The 21,852-nt window shown below is 39.9% G+C and overlaps 1 protein-coding gene across 1 annotated transcript in view; it reads right to left on the bottom strand.

Annotated features, from left to right (window-relative positions):
* ryr2b (ryanodine receptor 2b (cardiac)) overlaps window positions 1–21,852 on the bottom strand; it is a 146,861-nt gene that overhangs the window by 80,984 nt on the left and 44,025 nt on the right. The window contains exons 31-48 of the mRNA XM_057847869.1: window positions 19,168–19,300; window positions 18,963–19,077; window positions 18,655–18,815; window positions 18,380–18,539; window positions 18,178–18,264; window positions 16,005–16,231; window positions 15,133–15,346; window positions 14,467–15,036; window positions 12,578–12,778; window positions 10,398–10,509; window positions 10,119–10,259; window positions 8,098–8,374; window positions 7,920–8,034; window positions 7,673–7,805; window positions 7,420–7,523; window positions 4,989–5,124; window positions 4,490–4,676; window positions 3,864–3,972 (exon numbers count right to left, since the gene is read on the bottom strand). Coding sequence (XP_057703852.1) covers window positions 3,864–3,972; window positions 4,490–4,676; window positions 4,989–5,124; window positions 7,420–7,523; window positions 7,673–7,805; window positions 7,920–8,034; window positions 8,098–8,374; window positions 10,119–10,259; window positions 10,398–10,509; window positions 12,578–12,778; window positions 14,467–15,036; window positions 15,133–15,346; window positions 16,005–16,231; window positions 18,178–18,264; window positions 18,380–18,539; window positions 18,655–18,815; window positions 18,963–19,077; window positions 19,168–19,300 — 3,182 coding nt within the window. The remainder of the gene's footprint in view (window positions 1–3,863; window positions 3,973–4,489; window positions 4,677–4,988; window positions 5,125–7,419; window positions 7,524–7,672; window positions 7,806–7,919; window positions 8,035–8,097; window positions 8,375–10,118; window positions 10,260–10,397; window positions 10,510–12,577; window positions 12,779–14,466; window positions 15,037–15,132; window positions 15,347–16,004; window positions 16,232–18,177; window positions 18,265–18,379; window positions 18,540–18,654; window positions 18,816–18,962; window positions 19,078–19,167; window positions 19,301–21,852) is intronic.

Genomic DNA, 21,852 nt, shown 5'->3' with positions numbered 1-21,852 from the left:
TTTTTAGACAGCAGTGGCTTCCTCCGTGGATTCCTCCCATGAACACCATTCTTGGCCATTGTTTTACATACAGTTAATGTGTGCACACAGAGATATTGGACTGTGCCAGTACTTACTATAAGTCTTCAGCAGACACTCTAGGGTTCTTTTTTTACCTCTCTGAGTATTCTGCGCTGATTTCATGGCGTCATCTTTGGTGGATGGCCACTCCTTGGGAAAGAAGCAAAAGTGCCGAACTCTCTCCATTTGTTGACAACTTCTATGACTGTCAATTGATAAACATCCAGACTGAATAGATGGTTTTGTATCCTTTCTGAGCTTTATACAAATCAACAATCCTTGATCACAGGTCTTCAAACAGGTCTTTTGAGCGAGCCATGATGCACGTCAGGCAATGTTTCTCATCAAGACAATTCTTACCAGGTGTGGGTTTTATAGTGGGCAGGACAGCTTTAAACCACTCATCAGTGATTGGGTACACACCTGACTTAAATTGTTTGGTAAAAATTGGTTTCAATTGCTCTTTACGTTTTCTTAGGCAGAGGGTTCACTTAATTATTTTTCACCCTTCTGTCATTGTTTGCATGCTATCCTCATTAAAATATGAAAACCTAGAACTGTTTGGGTGGTTTTAGTTAAAGCAGACTCTGTTTTTACATCTGTGTTATTTTGACAAAGTTCAGATCACATTTGATGGTGATTTTATGCAGAAATGTGAGAAATTCCAAAAGGTTCAGATAATTTTTCATACCACTGTATATTATTATTATATATTATTATAGATATGCATCTATCACAGTGAAAAATTATCTTGTTTGATATCTTGAAAAAACAGAATTTCATTTTTCTGAAATGAATGGGGGCAAGAATGTAAATAAAAGCCAGTATTTTGAGGAAGTGGCCACCAAACATGGGGAGGGACATTTTATCAATGCCAGTACTACTTTTAGCCAATAAACTGAAAGTATCCCAAACGACCCGCATTTCCTCATCACGTCATTAATATCCTTTATAACATGCACCTTTGCTCGGGTCTTTCAGTATGCACAGTATATGTGCGTGAGTATAACTGACGCCACAAAATGGCTGCGCTCAGAAGCAGAAGAAGAAACTTTCAATTTTTCATGTTAAAAACTCTTATAGGAGGGTTGTCTTTCCCTTTAAGGCAAGGGTACTGTTGGAGGCAGTCTTTCAGGTCCTCCGCGTGTTCGTTTTCAATTCAGGTGAGACGGCTAGACTGGATTGCAAAGTAAAAGACTGACTGGAGGCAAGAGATCATTACTGCACAGTTTTAATTTCAGAAATTTCTGGGTGCATTCAATAACAGAACAAAGCTGTGCGGCTAAAATGCATGCCGAACAGAGAGCTCGGCGTTGCTTATATACTGTACTTAAAAGGAGGTATGTGTTTGGTGATTAATTGATCATGCAAAATAGGTCATGAGCCTTGCTGGTTGGCAGTTAAAAGTCCATGATTATTGTTGGCAGTTAAAGTCCATGATTATCTGAGGCAAAACTAACTACCAGCAGTTTCAGTGAAAAACAACTGGTCATGCTTGCAAGCATATCAGAAGATTGCATTAGGTGAGATGTATACTGACTTCAGTACTCATTATGTTGATCACAATCTAAAAGTCGATCGTAACACTAGTGTGGGTAGGTCGTGGCATGAATTTTTTTTTTTTTTTTAATTACAGCCCAAAATTTTTTTATTGTTTTATTGTGCAATATTGCTGCTGACCTTTGTAATACGATACTATACAAAGTAAAAAATTGAATTATATTGAAATTTAAAAAGAAAATAGACATGAGACGGAGCAACCGCCCCCCTCCAAAAAAAAAAAAAAATGGATCTTGGACCAATAATTGTGAGCACCTTGTCCTCTGCTTTAACGTGACTACAACATAGTCACAAGGATTGATGCTCGAACCCTCAACCTTTGGGCTGAGTTAACCACTCTACGACCTGAGGCATGCCCATATTACATTTCATGTGCGCCATCACACATAGCATTAACACAGCAGGTTCAGGTGGTGGCTCACAACTAGAGTTGCCAATAGTCCCGGATCGGGCGGGACAACCCGGAATATAGACAGTGCTGATAGGTACCGCCGCAGGCAACCATACTCACAACCCAGAGATTGTGGGATTGACCCTTTGCCTGAATTTGATTACAGTGGGGCAAATAAGTATTTAGTCAACCACTTATTGTGCAAGTTCTCCCACTTGAAAATATTAGCGAGCCCTGTAATTGTCAACATGGGTAAAATGTGGGGCAAAAAACCCCAGAAAATCACATTGTTTGATTTTTAAAGAATTTATTTGCAAATCATTGTGGAAAATAAGTATTTGGTCAATACCAAAAGTTCATCTCAATACTTTGTTATGTACTCTTTGTTAGCAATAACGGAGGCCAAACATTTTCTGTAACTCTTCACAAGCTTTTCACACACTGTTGCTGGTATTTTGGCCCATTCCTCCATGCAGATCTCCTCTAGAGCAGTGATGTTTTGGGGCTGTCGTTGGGCAACACGGACTTTTAACTCCCTCCACAGATTTTCTATGGGGTTGAGATCTGGAAACTGGCTAGGCCACTCCAAGACCTTGAAATGCTTCTTACGAAGCCATTCCTTTGTTGCCCTGGCTGTGTGTTTGGGATCATTGTCAGAAAGACCCAGCCACGTCTCATTTTCAATGCCCTTGCTGATGGAAGGAGATTTTCACTCAAAATCTCTGGATACATGGCCCCATTCATTCTTTCCTTTACACAGATCAGTCGTCCTGGTCCCTTTGCAGAAAAACAGCCCCAAAGCATGATGTTTCCACCCCCATGCTTCACAGTGGGTATGGTGTTCTTCGGATGCAATTCAGTATTCTCTCTCCTCCAAACACGAGAACCTGTGTTTCTACCAAAAAGTTCTATTTTGGTTTCATCTGACCATAACACATTCTCCCAGTCCTCTTCTGGATCATCCGAATGCTCTCTAGTGAACCGCAGACTGTACTTTCTTCAGCAGGGGGACACGTCTGGCAGTGCATGACTTGAGTCCCTGGCGGCGTATTGTGTTACTGATAGTTAGCCTTTGTTACTGTGGTCCCAGCTCTCTGTAGGTCATTCAATAGGTCCCCCCATGAGGTTCTGGGATTTTTGCTCACAGTTCTTGTTATCATTTTCACGCCACGGGGTAAGATCTTGCATGGAGCCCCAGATCGAGGGAAATTATCAGTGGACTTGTATGTCTTCCATTTTCTAATAATTGCTCCCAGAGTTGATTTCTTTACACCAAGCGTTTTACCGATTGCAGATTGTCTTCCCAGGCTAGTGCAGGTCTTTTTCTCTAATGTTTTCAAGTAGGAGAACTTGCTCAATTGGTGATTGACTAAATACTTTTTTGCCCCACTGTAGTTCTAAATGTACCGTAATCATAAATGTGAGGTTATTCTTGATGACTTTTTTCTTTTCATTAAGATGTTCTGTTTTTACTGTGTGATCTATACTATATTATATCCAATGTAGGAACACACATTACTTAGGGTTAAGTAAGTGGGAAAATGTATTATTGATGACCATTGGGCAAGCAAACAGAGCAGGGACTAATACTCTATTTGCACTCTGATTATGAATGTCACAGTATGTTCATTTTCAGTTGCCCAATATTGTCATTGTGTCATAAAGACAATATTTTTCCACTGTTGTGGCAAATACAATTAGACAAGTTATTAATGGCAGGCCACCTTAGGATACAGAAGCAAATTATATGTGAACTTCCATCCTTTAGCTCGATACTTTATGCAGTAAGCATTATTGTTGGCGGCATCAGTGGATATTGATGGCTGCTGTTGTCAAAGGAAAAAACACCCACTTGCATCTCTGGAGCGCAGCGTCCTAGCAAGTCAATAAGGGCTGAGTAGAAGGTCATGATGGCATGCCCCATATGAATGAGGTCATCCTCACCATCCTGGACAGTATCTCTGTAACACGAAATAATGACAACAATTACCAGCTCGCCATTATAGGGATCGTTGCAGATTTTGAGCAGAATTAAAGGCTTATCTCTAAATTAACCCTTATTAATGATAATGAGTAAAGCTGCTGGAGAATTGAGGGATTTTATAAGCAATCTTAATAAGGTATTTAACAACGAAAATGCAGAGATTCACAAGGAGGAGGCTAGACTCGTTAATATCAATGAAGTGTTCCCCAAACCCTGAAGTAAATAGTGAAAATCAAAGCATATATTCGAAAAAAGATTATTGATTGTACATAGTTGCAACAAGTTAGCATAAGTTCTCCAATACACAGAGTGCTGGCTCGTCGAATTGGGACTCTGTCTGTTATTTCAACACAATTCCAAACTACCATGAGGCCAAAATAATAGTGTCAACGCAAAATATCTATTTCAGAAAGCCTCTCAAAGTTGACTAAATAGGGCTCTATCTCAATCACAATGCAAATGAGGACAATTACGACCGAATATGAATGACTGACATTGTTGCATTGGATTGGTAGGCCATGGAAGGACCATTCATGGATGAGTCGTCTGATATGCTGATGGCTTCTTTAATCGCTTCTAGGAGGCCATGTCCACCATCACCTCGCAGGGCTGGACCAAAACACTCTGGCCGACGAATCAGCAACCTCAAAACCAAGTAAGCATTCTCTTCCACACTTTCACCTGCAATAAAAGAGAACTGACTGTATACAGTAGCGAGCCGAACTGACTTCCAAAAAAATGACAAAAATTCTACTAGTATATTGACCTTCACGTGGATATTGAACAAATGCACAAACGTCTTTTAATAAATTTAATATTGCAGTTACACAAAGCGTTAAAAGAAGACTGATGGCACAAAAGTTAAACGGAGAAGAAAGTTCCATAAGTAAAGGTATAGGATTTGGTGTTTAAGGCTGCTTTCTGATGCAAGATCAGGTCTTGACAAAAAGACAAACAGCTTTGCAGCAAAAGTGAAAGCTTTTCTGTAAATACCATTGCAGAATACAGCAAAACGTAGAAAATCAAGGTAACGCTCCCCCTCCACAGGGTTCCATCCAATATCAGGGTAGCCTTTCGCTACAAGCAATGAGCAGCTTTTTAGACCACAGCCGGCAAGATAGCGCACCACCTGGACATGAGAAATATTTTTACTGGTGCTGCAAATTGTACATATAAATTTCCATTTATTCACACAAATATATACTGTATCTGTTCAATTTACATTGTCATTCATAATCATTTATTATCCCATAGTACTGCATGTTGTCTATTTTGTGAAGTCCGGAACAAGGAGTTGCCTTCTGTTATAGATAAGGGGAGGAAGATACTGCTCCCAGCCCTCTTCCGGATTTGCCTGCTTTTTTCCACTTTTTTTGTAGACAGCGTACATAAACTGTTTGAAGTTGAAGTTCGAGAGACTTTTTTTCTGGGAAGCACCTCGTCTCGCGGCTGATTTAAATTACGTTTTCCTGAATAAATGTATATATCTTAGTTGATTATTGAATTAAAGAACCCGTAAAAAGAAAAAATTTACTTTTTTCCTTCAAAATGCATATGAAGAATCACACGTAATATGCAGTCAGGCTAAACTAAAAGAACTAAGTAACTAAACTGACTAACTAATAAAGTAAAATAACAATAATTAATGTATAGTTGTGGGTCATTGACTTATTTTTTTTTAATTATTTGTTCTGTGACCTAGCTTACTTTACTACTTTATTACAGTGGTGACAAGTGTGCTTGTAAGTTGACCAAGGTACATTTGTATTTCAAAAGCATACAGTGCTGGCCAAAAGTATTGGCACCCCTGCAATTCTGTCAGATAATGCTCAATTTCTCCCAGAAAATGATTGCAATTTCGAATGCTTTGTTTTTAATATCTTTATTTTTTTTTTTTGCTTGCAATGAAAAAACCCAAAAGAGAATGGAAAAAAATTCAATCATTATCATTTTACACAAACATCCAAAAAGTAATGGCACCCTTTGAAACATCATTTTATGCTTCTCTAATTTGTGTAGTTAACAGCGCCTGTTACTTACCTGTGGCACATAACAGGTGGTAGCAATAACTAAATCACACTTGCAGCCAGTTAAAATAGATTAAAGTTGACTCAACCTCTGTCCTGTGTTCTTGTGTGTACCACATTGAGCATGGAGAAAAGAAAAAAGAAAAAAGAACTGTCTGAGGACTTGAGAAGCAAAATTGTGAGGAAGCATGGGTAATGTCAAGGCTACAAGTCCATCTCCAAAGACCTGAATGTTCCTGTGTCTACCGTGCGCAGTGTCATCAAAAAGTGTAAGGCCCATGGCACTGTGGCTTACCTCCCTAGATGTGGATGGAAAAGAAACATTGACAAGAAATTTCAATGAAAGATTGTGCGGAGGGTGGATAAAGAACCTCGACTCACATCCAAACCAGTTCAAGCTGTGCTGCAGTCCGAGGGTACAACAGTGTCAACCCATACTTTCTGTCGGCGTCTGAATGAAAAGGGACTCTATGGTAGGATACCCAGGAAGACCCCACTTCAGACCCAGAGACATAAAAAACCCAGACTGGAGTTTTCCAAAACTTACCTGAGAAAGCCAAAATGTTTTAGAAGAATGTTCTCTGGTCAGATGAGACAAAAGTAGAGCTTTTTGGGAAAAGGCATCAACATAGAGTTTACAGGGAAAAAACGAGGCCTTCAAAGAAAAGAACACGGTCCCCACAGTCAAACATGGCCTGAAGTTTTGGGGTTGCTTTGCTACCTCTGGCACTGGACTTCTTGACCATGTGCATGGCATTATTAAGTCTGAAGACTACCGACACATTTTGCAGCATAATGTAGGGCCCAGTGTGAGAAAGCTGGGTCTTCCTCAGAGGTCATGGGTCTTCCATCAGGACGTTGACCCAAAACACACTTCAAAAAGCACTAGAAATGGCCAGCAATGAGTCCAGACCAGAATCCCGTAGAACACCTGGGGAGAGATCTGAAAATGGCACTTTGGAGAAGGCACCCTTCAAATCTCAGAGACCTGAAGCAGTTGGCCAAAGAAGAATGGTCTAAAATTCCAGCGGAGTATTGTAAGAATCTCATCGATGGATACTGGAAGCGGTTGTTCGCAGTCATTTTGTCTAGAGGTTGTGCTACCAAGTATTAGGCTAAGGGTGCCAATACTTTTGTCCGGCCCATTTTTGGAGTTTTGTGTAAAATGGTAATGATTTTTTTTTTTTTTTTAATTCTCTTTCGTGTGTTTCTTTTTTAACTGCAAGAAAAATAAATCAAGATATTACTACCAAAGCATTTGTAATTGCAATCATTTTCTGGGAGAAATTGAAATTGAAATTCTGACAGAATTGCGGGGGTGCCAATACTTTTGGCCAGCACTGTACATACTGTATGGACTATATCTAGCTAAAGTGGAATCTAAGACTTCAGCTCACCTTCTTTAGTTCAGGCTCCTTTAAAGTGAGGGCCAACTCATTATTGTCCATGACAGAAGCTGCTGCCACATCTAACGGAGTGGCCCCACGCATTGATGGTGATGCTTAGAGGGGGAAATTACACATAACACCAACGCATAAAAATAATGTCAGGTCGTTTAAACTTCATAGGGGTAACAAAGAATCAAAATGTATCTTTATAAATTTATTTTTCTTTTCAAGGACGGACAAAAGTGGAGAGATAGGACATTACCTAGTCCAACACTACTGTTTTCTAAAAGGTAGCTAAGGTGGTCAAAAAGGGCTCCCTGGTTATGTCGGCTGATGCGGCAAAAATAACAAAGGAATCGACAGCAGCTAGCTACCATCTTCGGAAAGGAAATCTCCTAGAAAAAGGAAAGAAACAGTTGCATGAACTAAACAAGCAAGGTGTCATTTCAAAGCAGAAACAGTGTTTTTATTAAATAACAGAAATTGCCTATTTGCTGTACAAGACTCACTTTAGATTCCTTCTCTCCAAGAACATTGACCATCACCTGCATTACTGTCTCGTGCATGCCCAATGCCCTCATTAGGTTAGGATGCTGATAGAAAACCTTATTGTTCATGATGTCTCTGTGGCCCAAAAAATCACAGTGGAAAATATCGTAAAATTTGAATATGATCATTTATCCTTACCCTAATCTTCTGATCATCAGTTTTTCCTCTTCGTTGCCCATACGAATGCTGAGTAATGATCGGATTTTGCATAGGGAGGAAAGTAGAGTCATGGTGTCCTCCACGGAAGCTTCGCTGATTGTGTAAGTTTTGGAAAGCGGTGATGCCATTTGGCCGCCAAGACCCTGATACTGGCGGTGCAGCAACGAGAAGACGGCTCTGACCAAGCTGGGATTCTCTATCTCAGTCTCTTGAGCCCAGCGCAGCATGGTTTCAGATATCAACATTTGGAGGGACTCTGAAGGTAAAGAAAGTGTGGTTTGGGTAGAGGAAATCAAACAAATAGACAAAGATTTTTTTTTTTAAATAACATCCCCTCTTGTGCAGTGGTTCATAACCTGGGTTCAGTCGAACCCCAGGTCAAGAACCACTGTTTGGTGAGTAAGTCTAAGAAACACAGAAAACATCCCCTCTTGTGCAGTGGTTCATAACCTGGGTTCAATTGAACCCCAGGTCAAGAACCAGTGTTTGGTTGAGTAAGTCTAAGAAACGCAGAACCCTACTTTCGTACTCTGATTGAATCTAGGCAAAGTGGCTTTTTAGACCAGGTTTTGTACTAGTTTGCTCCCAATTTACAGGCTTAATCCATTTCTTTTAGCTGCTAGTCCTCGGAGCTGATGGGAGGAGGAACTGGTTTGCTCAGTGGAAGCTTGACTCTCACTTGGTATGGGGCAATACAACAGACCAATGGGCAGCGTGGTCTCAAATTGTTACCTGTTTATAAAAAATGCTGTCAAAATGAGAAGAATTTTAAACGGGAATTTGCTGAATTATAAGCTTGCTAGCTTATATACATTGGTTTTGAATCTGAAAAAAAAATTGCTTTATTATTTAATTCTGAATGGTTAGGTGAATCCACAGGTGAAACATGTGGGGTTCGGTACCTTTAACAAGGTTAAGAACCACTAATCTACTGATTTGGTGCCAGTCTGAAATTGGTTAAAGAGTGTTATTTAAACAAAATACCTTTAGTAGTTGCTCCCAAGTGTTGGTTTCTATAGGAATCCAAGTGAAGTCAACCTTTTAAGGGTGTATGTCAATTACCTGCAGAATTTCTTTATTCAAGACAGACATGAAAATAGCTGGGATTCACTGTGTATGCCCATTTACATGATTTTGTGGAGCTGCTATCGTAAAAGTAATTTCTTGGTGCGGTTCAGGAATCTAAAATGTATCCCGCAGGAAAACCACAGCTATCAGACGTTTCTTCTTGATTGCTTGTTCTAATGATGGGTGACATATTATGTAAAAATGACTTTTTTATTGCTTGTATTAGAATATTTGCCTCTTTGCAGTGAACGTTTACTCATTAAGCATGAAATGAAACAATCACAACATTTTTTTGTTTTCTGCCAATATCTGAAAATGTGTCTTTGAGAGAGCCATATTCCATTTTTACTGCTGTTACGTAACAGTGGGGCTCATCTCTCTGTCCACGACCTTATCAGGTAAGTTGTTTAGAGGTCCAGAGACACTTTGGGTGCAAAGCCCTTGCCACCATGTCAATGCCTAAACTGCAATGAGTTGCGAAGCAGCGCTTTACTCTATTACTCAGTTGTTGAGAGTGGTGGGAGTATTTGTGTTTAGTGATGTGTTCGCATACTCACATTGGAATGTATGAAGTGATACCTCCAATAACAAAAATGTACTTGTATGACCTGGCATAGCAAAATGAGACAGATATCGCATATACAGTAGAGATCCGAAAATGTTTGATTGGTGAAAAGTCGCTCCATAAACACTATTGGTGGAAGACCGAAGAGGGCATATACTTCCATAATAAAACACAATGTGTCGTCACACCATGACCAATTTTAATATGTACTGTTTGCAGAACGAATCCACTTGCAAACACGATTGCAATCAAATAACAAAATTACAGAGAACACACTTCAACCAGGACACACTTCCATTTCACTATCCACGAAACCGGTAAAATTTTTTGGTAAAGTACTTACTGTAAGTAACTAACATGTACTTACTGGCACACTGCGGTCCATTATCTTCGAGTTGTGTGGACATTCTCTTGAGTCCAAGAACTCTTGCCCCAAGGCTTAGAAGTTGATCCTTTAACGTTACCTCTGCTGCCTTGCTTTCTTCTGAGGCACTGTCCAATTCAATGCCTGGGGAAAAGCAGTAAAATAAAATGAACCTCACTGGTAGATAATCATGGTAAGTGCCTTTTCAGAGCTTCTTCACGCCTCACTGAGTTTTACAGGTCCAGTGAGGACGAACATACAGCATCAGAATAGTGAACTAACAGCTGTGCATGTCGAGGAGCTGGTGGAAGTCTCTCAAGAGCTGTTGAGTTTCCACTGGACATGGACTGGTATCTTGTTGGTCACCATCTCTGAAGTTCAGGAGCATGTTGATCTGATTGCGAGCAGATGAAAAAATTGTGATGTCCAGTGCAGAACACTGAGCATTTGCCATTTCATGATCCATCATTCGCAAACTCAACTTCCACATCATAGAATAAGGTACTGTATATTTAGAGTTTAAAGTCCTTTTCCCTGAGAAAACCAGAAAAGTGAGGGGGAGGGGGGCCGACAACTATTTATGTTTTTGAAACATGGTAAAACCAATTCAATATGAAACAGGTCAAGATATGTCAGACAGTTAAACATATTTAAGGCAAAAATTGACAAAATCTCAGCTTGGTGTTATCTATGACAAGGCACATTATTACTTTGATATCTATAGTAAAACAATATTTCTTGGAACATTCACCTTCAACAATGTAATTTAAATAAATTAATTAAAAATATTGATGGATATCTTGCATCATTAAAAATGATTTTTTTTTTTTTTTTTAAGACAGTGTGGATGACTTTTAACTAATAAAAAATAGAAAGTGCTGATTGTAAGATTTAATGCTTGTTGTACTTTTTTTCTCAATCAAGAACATTTGTGTGCTACTTTCTTTTTGAGTTTTTCTCACCATTTCATCCAGATCGCATTTGACCTTATTATTACAATATGGGCCAATAAAACATAGCAAGGAGGCCACAAATAGCCCTAACGTTTCATTGTACAGTGCTGGCCAAAACGATTGGCACCCCTGCAATTCTGTCAGATAATGCTCAATTTCTCTCAGAAAATGATTGCAATTACAAATGCTTTGAGAGTAATATCTTCATTTATTTTGCTTGCAACGAAAAAACACAAAAGAGAATGAAACAAAAAAAAATCATTATCATTTTACACAAAACTCCTAACCTGGGCCGGACAAAAGTATTGGCACCCTCAGCCTAATACTTGGTAGCACAACCTTCAGACAAAAAACCTGCGAACACCGCTTCCGGTATCCATCAATGAGTTTCTTACAATGCTCTGCTGGAATTTTCGACCATTCTTCTTTGGCCAACTGCTCCAAGTCTCTGAGATTTGAAGGGTGCCTTCTCCAAACTGTTATTTTCAGATCTCTTCACAGGTGTTCTGGGGGATTCAGGTCTGGACTGATTGGTGGCCACTTTAGAAATCTCCAGTGCTTTCTCTCAAACCATTTTCTAGTGCTTTTTAAGTGTGTTTTGGGTCATTGTCCTGCTGGAAGACCCATGACCTCTGAGGGAGACCCACCTTTCTCACACTGGGCCCTACGTTATGCTGCAAAATTTGTTGGTAGTCTTCAGACTTCATAATGCCATGCACAAGGTCAAGCAGTCCTCGATTTTTTTCCTGTTGACTCCATGTTGATGCCTTTTCCCAAAAAGCTCTACTTTTGTCTCATCCGACCAGAGAAAATTCTTCAAAAATGTTTTTGGCTCTCTCAGGTGTTTGGCGAACTCCAGCCTGGCTTTTTTATGTCTCTGGGTCAGAAGTGGGGTCTTCCTGGGTATCCTACCATAGAGTCCCTTTTCATTCACTCCTCACAATTTTGCTTCTCAAGTCCTCAGACAGTTCTTTGGTCTTTTTTCTTTTCTCTATGCTCAATGTGGTACACACAAGGACACAGGACAGAGGTTGAGTCAATTTTAATTTATTTTAGCTGGCTGCAAGTGTGATTTAGTTATTGCCACCACCTGTTATGTGCCACAGGTAAGTAACAAGTACTGTTAATTACACAAATTAGAGCAGCATCATTTTTAAAACGGTGCCAATACTTTTGTCCGGCCCATATTTGGAGTTTTGTGTAAAATGATAATGATTGAATTTTTTCCCATTCTCTTTTGTGTTTTTTCATTGCAAGCAAAATAAATGAAGATATTACAACCAAAGCATTTGTAACTGCAATCATTTTCTGGGAGAAATTGAGCATTATCTGACAGAATCGCAGAGGTGCCAATGCTTTTGGCTAGCAGTGTAATTTACTTCCAGACTTTGGACTGGTTACACTACAATACAAGTCCCCATTACTCACAGTTTTTGCTATCCGCTAAAGGCTTGGTTTCCAATCTATGCTAGTAGCAAGGGTTCAATACGTTCTAACATTACATTTTACCTGCTCTTGTGGAGGTGAGCGGAACTCCTTGGTCTTGCGGGCTGTGAGAGCGGCTGACATGTTGAGTGCCTGCATGACTTGGTTGTAGCGGAAGCGCTGGTTCTCCTGCAGTTGGCCTACAAAGTTTTCAGAGAAGGCCACCACAGCTTCAACCCTGTGGCGTACTTGCATATCGCACAGGTAATTCAGTACGTTGCAGAGCTAGAAAGAAGAGAAACATATCGTTTGGCTTGTTTTCTGGAAGCATAATGAAATACATGAGGTGCCATACAGGACAAGAAAAAATAACATTTACTTCTCACAGAAAAAAAAAAACTTATTTATCAGATACTCATGCATTTTTATAGGTACAGGAGAGTTTTTGATGAGTTGGATGTTTTTGGTATGTGGTAGGTTTTCAGTTGTGTGTGACAGGTGTTTTGGGGAGCGTTAGATTTTTGGCGTGAGTTTTCTTGGTGAACACGTTTTTTAGATGTACAAGATATGTTATATTGGAGCATTTGGGGTACTAGGTGGGTAGGCGTGCTAGGCATGTTTTTTTTCTCGGTGTGAGTGTGCTTGGTCTGAGTTTTCTTGGTGCATGGTAGCTTTTTTTGTGTTTTACAGGGCGATTGAGTGTATATCTATATTAGGTGTTTGGTAGAGTGTAGGGCAGACATGTCCAAAGTCCGGCCCGGGGGCCAAATGCGGCCCCTGGTCAAATTTCATCCGGCCCCCAGCCTCTGTCATAAAATCAATAACGTCTGGCCCGCACACAGAATTAATAAATTGGTCAGAAGTACTGCAACCAGCATATGAAGTAGCTTACACACAAAATGCTGCTCCTCATTTAAAAGGCAGCAGCACTTTAACCCTTTATTGCCAAATGTATCATATTTGATACACCTAAAATTTCATGATTTTGAGACTAATTTAGAATTTTGACATTTCTTTTTGGAAAAAAAAAAAGCAAAAACAAAAACAAAAAAAAACGATGGATACAAGTCAACACATGCATTTGCAGGTTCTATGAGAAAAAAAAAACATGATTTAGCATGGGTTATAGATATTAGAGCGCTTATTACACATATTCATTTTGACTTATTACAAATTTGAAAAAAATGGTTTCATTAGGACCTTATTTTTCAAATTTTGGGATTCTCTGATAATTGCTTCATGTTGCAGGTATTGAAGGGCTAAGCAACATTACCCCGTGTGACCCATTACTTCCATTTTCTAAAATGGGGACAATCAACAAAAAAAAAGAAAGTTGACTGTGACGGCCGACGCTTCGAGGATAGGGGGAAATTGGACTAGTTATTCACTAAAATATGCAACAACTGTGTCTGCCTCATTTGCAAAGAGACAGTCGCTGTTTTTAAAGATTTCAATGTTAGCCAGTATTACCAAACAAGACACGCTGACATGTACGGCAAGATTACAGGGAAGATTCGCAGCGAGAAATTGAAGCAACTTGAAGCTAGTTTAATATCACAGCAGCAGTATTTCGCAAGGGCCCGGGAGTCGAAATGGAACGCCACAAAGGCCAGTTGTAAGATTGTTGAAATTATTCAATTTAAAAAATAATAAAGCAAATGTGACACACTGAATGGCTTGCTAAAATTTGCCTAAATATATTGTTCTACGTAAAGGACGTCAGCCAAGGTCGGCCCCCCTCATTTTTACCGCACCAAATCTGGCCCCCTTTGCAAAAAGTTTGGACACCCCTGGTGTAGGGTTTTTTTGTGTTTGTGGTGGGTTTTTGGGTGAGTGTGAGAGTTCTTTGTTTTGGTTTGGGGTCTTTTTTTTTGGGGGGGGGGGGTGAATATAAGAGTTTTTGGGTGGTTGTGAATCACATAGATAAAAAATGCAATTTAAAATATAAAGCTACTATACTTTGGCTATATTACCTCAAGTTTAACCAATTCTGGGATTTTCATTTGGAGCAGTCCTTGTTTTGGATAATTTAAGTCTTCTTTTCGCTCTTCTTCCTCTTCCACCATTTCTAAATCTGTAGATGAGATTCCCGGTTCTATCAGTCGGAGAACTTTAACCAGGTCTTCATCAGTCAACACTTCCATCACCAGAAGAGTGTGGAACAGTTTAAGAAGGGGAACCAGCAGAAGCTCCATGCTGCCACCTACAGGGTCCCTAATGCCCTTATGTAAAGCCCAGACTGCTGCAGTCAGCATCTCCACTGTCAAACTCTTGAGTATATCCAGGGGAATTTCTGGACTGTCACTGCAGGATACCTCTTGTCCCGTCACACCAGTGCTGACAAAACAAGGGCTGGAAAACAGTACATGCGGTTTCAGGGAAGTGCTTCCACTAATGCTGGGGATGCCTAAAGGAAGTGGACATTTTCTCCCATTGTCAGACTTTATTGGACAAAGGGTAATGTCTCTTGTCTTGTCTGTCAAAGGGACGATGTATTCATGGTTCATCATGAGACGTGCAGTGGTAGGGCTGCTCAGGTGAACCTAAACAACCCCCCACAAAGGAACACAATTAAATGTTTAATCAGTCCAGAAGCTCATATGTCCCAAACTGAAGGACGAGGTGGCACATAAGCTCACCTGCACAAGAAGCTGGTAAAATGCAGAGCGGAGTGGGCCAGGCAGGTGGGGATTCTGAATGGCGTAAAAGAACTGGGATTGGTCCATGTAGCTGCAAACAGCGTGACACACTCTTGTGTTGCCCAGGGCACACAATGCGCAGTATAGGTGGAGAGTGTTGCAATGAAAAGTCAAGAGGTCTTCAAGTTCGGACAGCTCCAAAATGTCCACACACCTACGTCAAAAAAGTAAAAATATGGTTAAGTGTTTGGCTTTCAAATTAGAAAAGTGTTATATGGTCTCAACAATAAAAATCTCTGATTTGGGGTTTGTTTTATATTTGTTTATTTCACCCTGCTTCTATCATCATAGTGAATCAATGAGTGAATAAATCACTGCTTTGCATGGTATAAACCAGAGCCATGGCGACAGACTGCATGACTTGCTTCCCCAGGTCCCTTTTTTTGTTGCATACAAAGCGTAAAGGACTTTTGCTCATGTCTATTTTAGCTGGGTTTTTTCTGGTTCTCTTCTGTTCTCATCTGAGTTGCATAGAGAGAGCAATATTTTCTGCTGCATGTCCCCGTTTCAAATGTTGAAAGAATTTAGTCCCACTATCCTCTTTAGTTGCTAAAGCCTTTGAACGTACTTTGCAGCAAACTGTTTTTTGCTCAATGCCTGACGCTGCAAGCCTGAACCAATTTCAAATGACTGGGGAAAAAAAGTGCCCCTTTTGATAATGTGCGAGCGGAGGCACGCTTTGAACTATAGGAGCCACTAAGAAGAAAATAAAAATTTCAATATGCCTGACCCAAAAAACCGAACTAATCAATTAATCGCCAAGCCATATTGCAACTGAATTTTTGACATTGAGTTACGAAGTTGCATCAAACCTTTTTTCATCAGGGATTTGGAGGTTCATGACTTGAAGAGGATCATTGCATTGGATTCTCCATCCATTGCACTCATCAGGATGGTCTATTATCACCTTCAATGATCTGTCAGGCACTCGCGTCCAAGAAACTGGACTCAAATGCTGTATCTGAAACCTGGGCGGGCACTGAGGTGAGGAAGTCGTTCTAAGGCTACGAACACAACCAGCCGACAGTGGCATCACATTCTGATTGGAGAGGGAAACAAATAAAAGCAATTGTAAAGTAAACTGCAGCTGTCGAAATGAGAGGCATTTGTTCAAACTATTTGAAGTAATCACTCTTTGTTCTCAAATCATATGTGCCAGTGTTACATTTTACATGAAAGTGACATATTTTAGATTTTAAGAATAGGAAAAATTGTGTTAAATGACACAATTGGTATATACTTCATGGCTGCGTAAATGGATGAACTACAATATTTTCAGTTCTGAATCAGACCTCGTCTGAATGTACAGTGTATCACAAAAGTGAGTACACCCCACGCATTTCTGCAGATATTTAAGTATATCTTTTCATGGGACAACAGTGACAAAATGACACTTTGACACAATGAAAAGTAGTCTGTATGCAGCTTATATAATACAGTTAATTTATTTCCCCTCAAAATAATTCAAAATATAGCCGTAAATATCTAAACACCTGACAACAAAAGTGAGTACACCCCTTAGAAACTACGTACATCCCTAAATGTCCAAATTGAGTACTGCTTGTCATTTTCTCTCCAGAATGTCATGTGACTTGTTACAGGAATGTTGTCAGCATTGCTGCAGAGATTGAAGAGGTGGGGGGTCAGACTGTTAGTTCTCAGACCATACGCCACACTCTACATCAGGGGTCCCCAAACTACGGCCCGCGGGCCGGATACGGCCCGCCTCCACATTTGGTCCGGCCCCCTGAACAATACGAGAGAGCATTTTGATTTTTTTTTTTTTTTTTTTCTCAATAGTGTTATTTATTTCCTGGCCTTTTTCTGTGAAGAACTCAGAGAGGGTTATTTGGTCATTAACAATTTAATTAATTGAGTTATTATTATTATATTATATTATATTATATTATATTATATTATATTATATTATATTATATTATTTTTATTTTATTTACTTTTGTTCCGTGAAGAATCCAGAAAGGGTTATTTGATTGTAGCTTTCTGAAAAACAATATTTTTTTTACATTTAGGCAATCATGCAATCGTCACACTTTTTCTGTTACAAACTGACCCCGGCCCCTCATCAGAGAAAGGAAAAGTTATGTGGCCCTCACAGGAAAAAGTTTGGGGACCCCTGCTCTACATCAAATTGGTGTGCATGGCTGTCACCCCAGAAGGAAGACTCTTCTGAAGTCAGTACACAAGAAAGCCCGCCCGTCTCATCAGACCATAGGACATGGTTCCAGTAATCCATGTGCTTTGTTGGCCCGTCTCATCAGACCATAGGACATGGTTCCAGTAATCCATGTGCTTTGTTGACATGTCTTCAGTAAACTGTTTGCGGGCTTTCTTGTGTACCGTCTTCAGAAGAGGCTTCCTCCTGGGGTGACAGCCATGCACACCAATTTGATGTAGGGTATGGCTTATGGTCTGAGCACTAACAGGCTGACCCCCCACCTCTTCAATCTCTACAGCAATGCTAACAGCACTCCTGTAACGGGTCACATGACATTTTGGAAAGAAAATGACAAGCAGTACTCCATTTGGACATTTAGGGGTGTGCATAGTTCCCATGCGGTGTACTCATTTTTGTTGCTAGGGGTTTAGATCTTAATGGCTATATTTTGAGTTATTTTGAGGGGAAAATAAATTAACTCTATTTTATAAGCTGCACACAGACTACGTTTCATTGTGTCAAAGTGTCACAGTGTTGTCCCATCAAAAGATATACTTAAATATCTGCAGGAATGCGAGGGGTGTACTCACTTTTGTGACACACTGTAGATAAAAAGTCTTAGATAAAAGATATTACATGATTACATGTATGTGTGCTTAAAATGATTGAAAATCACCCCTGATACTAACCTAACAACACAATAAATGATGAAGAACATGAGTTTTTTATCGTTTTTTTAGTTTCCTGACTGGTATGTAATAAGATCTAATAGTTTTTATTTTACATTCCTTACATAAAAAATGGTTTACCTTAATGCATCCGAGTTCAAATTGAAACATGTTCCTGGTGGTGGGTTTGATGAAAACGGCAGGAAAGAGCTTTGTACTGGCCTCTACCTGATTCATTAACAAAATACAACACTCTATTCAGCATAACTTATTGGAACATGCCACAAAGTATCCAAAAACTACACATCTTAAATAAGGGTCCCTGTTTGACTGTGTTACCTACTTGGTAGAAGGTGGACATCTCAACTCCACTGGAGGTAAAGGTCAACAGCCCAGAGGCTGTGTCGATCAAGCAACCAATTTCCAACCCAGCACACCGCCGGCTCCGAGATAAACCTGTGGCCTCTCCCGCACAAACCATGTAGCAGTTACTCCTCTTCACACTGTGAGTGTCGAAAGAACTGTCATTACTTAGAAGCTTCTTTGTAAGTTGCACAGAAAATGCCACACGCTGGTTTCAAGTTACTGCATTTTTTAAATCAGGAACAAAACACAAACCTCTCTTGTACTTTGCCGCTATCGTCTCCAAGAGTCACAGTCACTGTGTAGTTATCGTCACTGTCAAATGTCAAATCACTTTGATGAAAATCAGGGGTTACCCAACCCACCCAAACATTGAAAGGCTCCTGGTTTGGAAGAACTCTCACTGAGTAGTAATACTGAAATAGAAAAAAAATAACGTGATTGCATCAAGACAGGTTCCAAAATAATCATACATTGCAAAAAGCCTCGCAAATTGTAAATGTGATGATGCACGGGGGAAAAATCATACTGATTGTGGCGAGATGAGAAGCTAAGGTTCTTACTTTAGTGGTCTGAATGAGGTGATCAGAATTTTCTTTGTCGACTAGGACATCCTCAAGGAGCCGAGCGGAGGAACTGCTGCTGATTAGGCCTGGTTTGGTACGCTTCAGCATGAACCTTCAAAAAACAGCTTTAAGTGTATCATATTTTTATACATATAAATCAGGGAAATTAACCATACTTTTCAGTGTTTACTCCACAGCCTACCTTTGCTTCAGTCGTGATGTTTTGTCTTGGCCGTGATCCTTGTACTCAAGCTCATCTCTTGAACTCGCGAAGCTGTGGGCAGACTTCATCAGCACTTCAAAGTCAGAGTCAGTCTCCTCCTGCTCTCTCCTTCCTATAAGGACAACATGAATTAATAGCAGGAAGAGCCTTAGAAAGTGTAAGTAGAGCAGTATTTCCAAGTCCGTGAGGTAGTGAGTAGCAAATAATCGATCCTGGGTGTTTTAAGAAATTTGAATAAAATTAACCTGTCCAGGTATATTTCCTGTAATGTAAATATCTTCAAAAGGCAAACTTTAACAAATGTTTTAATACAAGGGCGTAGGTTTGGTCTCAGCATTGGTAGGGACAATATAACTCATTACTTACAGTGGCTGCTGCTGGCCGAAAAAACAACTAATATCCCTCCTCATCAAAGGGGACGGAAGAGGCGGCATGTTGTCATCATGAATCTGTCGGTGCTGTGTGAGTGTGCATGTGTGTCTGTGTGGGAGGACTGGGTGGTCAAGTCATCAGCCAATAAAAGTGTGACAATATTTTGATATGACGATGTATCGCAATATTTTGCAACCCAATCGGTTATCGATATGCTCCTGCCAAGTATCGATACTTTTATTTGACATATTGGCCATTTAATGGAGTATGGATGCTCCAAACTGCTCAGTGATTGTTGAGAAATTCCTTGGCGGTCCACTAGGGGCGCTTAAGAGTGGCGATGAAGGTAAAGTGCGCGGAAATCATCTAGAGAAGAAGAGAGGAAGCCACAAGTGGGATGAAAAAAAAAAACACTTTCCATTTAGTTTACTACACAAACTGTTATTACTGCCATTTTGATACAATAAGCTATAAAAATGATTTGAACAGCTTCCAAGATATATAAGGTGATGTGCATGTCAATTGATGTAGCTTACATGTTAAAAATGAGTAATTATTGCATTTTTAATTTCCATACATTCAATTCATATTTTTTTAATTCACTCAATACTTCCAACACAAAAAAAAAAATCAGGATTTCAACTCAAACTCTATCAAGTAGCTAACATTTCATTCATATTCATCTCAATACTTTGTTATGTACCCTTTGTTGGCAATAACGGAGGCCAAACATTTTCTGTAACTCTTCACAAGCTTTTAACACACTGTTGCTGGTATTTTGGCCCATTCCTCCATGCAGATCTCCTCTAGAGCAGTGATGTTTTGGGACTGTCGTTGGGCAACACGGATTTTCAACTCCCTCCACAGATTTTCTATGGGGTTGAGATCTGGAGACTGGTTAGGCCACTCCAGGACCTTGAAATGCTTCTTACGAAGCCACTCCTTTGTTACCCTGGCTGTGTGTTTGGAATCATTGTCATGCTGAAAGACCCAGCCACGTCTCATCTTCAATGCCCTTGCTGATGGAAGGAGATTTTCACTCAAAATCTCTGGATACATGGCCCCATTCATTCTTTCCTTTACACAGATCAGTCGTCCTGGTCCCTTTGCAGAAAAACAGCCCCAAAAGCATGATGTTTCCACACCCATGTTTCACAGTGGGTATGGTATTCTTCGGATGCAATTCAGTATTCTTTCTCCTCCAAACACGAGAACCTGTGTTTCTACCAAAAAGTTCTATTTTGGTTTCATCTGACCAAAACACATTCTCCCAGTCCTCTTATGTACAAATGCTTTCTAGCGAACCGCAGACGGGCCTGGACATGTACTTTCTTCAGCAGTGGGACACGTCTGGCAGTGCTGGATTTGAGTCCCTGGCGGCGCATTGTGTTACTGATAGTAGCCTTTGTTACTGTGGTCCCAGCTCTCTGTAGGACATTCACTAGGTCCCCCCCGTGTGGTTCTGGGATTTTGTTCTTGTTATCATTTTGCCACAACGGGGTGAGCTCTTGCATGGAGACCCAGATAGAGGGAGATTATCAGTGGTCTTGTATAATTGCTCCCACAGTTGATTTCTTTACACCAAGCGTTTTACCTATGGTTGCAGATTCAGTCTTCCTAGCCTGGTGCAGGTCCACAATTTTGTCTCTGGTGTCCTTCGACAGCTCTTTGGTCTTGGCCATAGTGGAGTTTGGAGTGTGACTGACTGAGGTTATGGACAGGTGTCTTTTATACCGATAATAAGTTAAAACAGGTCCCATTAATACAGGTAACGAGTGGAGCCTCGTTAGACCTCGTTAGAAGAAGTTAGACTTCTTTGACAGCCAGAAAGCTTGCTTGTTTGTAGGTGATCAAATACTTATTTTCCTCTCTAATTTGGAAATAAATTCTTTAAAAATTAAACAATGTGATTTTCTTTTTTTTCCCCACATTTTGTCTCTCATGGTTGAGGTTTACCCATGTTGACAATTACAGGCCTCTCTAATCTTTTAAAGTAGGAGGACTTGCACAATTGGTGGTTGACTCAATACTTATTTGCCCCACTGTATATGTGCAGGTAAAATATTTGCAGTAGATTTATATTTTACAGCAACGGTGAACAGAAAAGGTCTCACTTTTTAATAAATGACTTAAACAGTATATATATTTTTTTAATCTATTTTGAAATATCTGGCACAATCAGCAAGTGAAAGAGGGATAAATGTAAGTCTGAACATAATGAAGATAATTCACATAATAATGGTAGGGTCTATTCTATCCTTAAAACATATGAAAAGAGAATCTAAATGTATA

The sequence above is a fragment of the Corythoichthys intestinalis genome, chromosome 10, assembly GCF_030265065.1.
Source record: "Corythoichthys intestinalis isolate RoL2023-P3 chromosome 10, ASM3026506v1, whole genome shotgun sequence".
NCBI classification, from domain to species: domain Eukaryota; kingdom Metazoa; phylum Chordata; class Actinopteri; order Syngnathiformes; family Syngnathidae; genus Corythoichthys; species Corythoichthys intestinalis.
The sequence above is the reverse complement of the archived record's forward strand: the minus strand, read 5'-3'. Positions and strand labels throughout refer to the sequence as shown.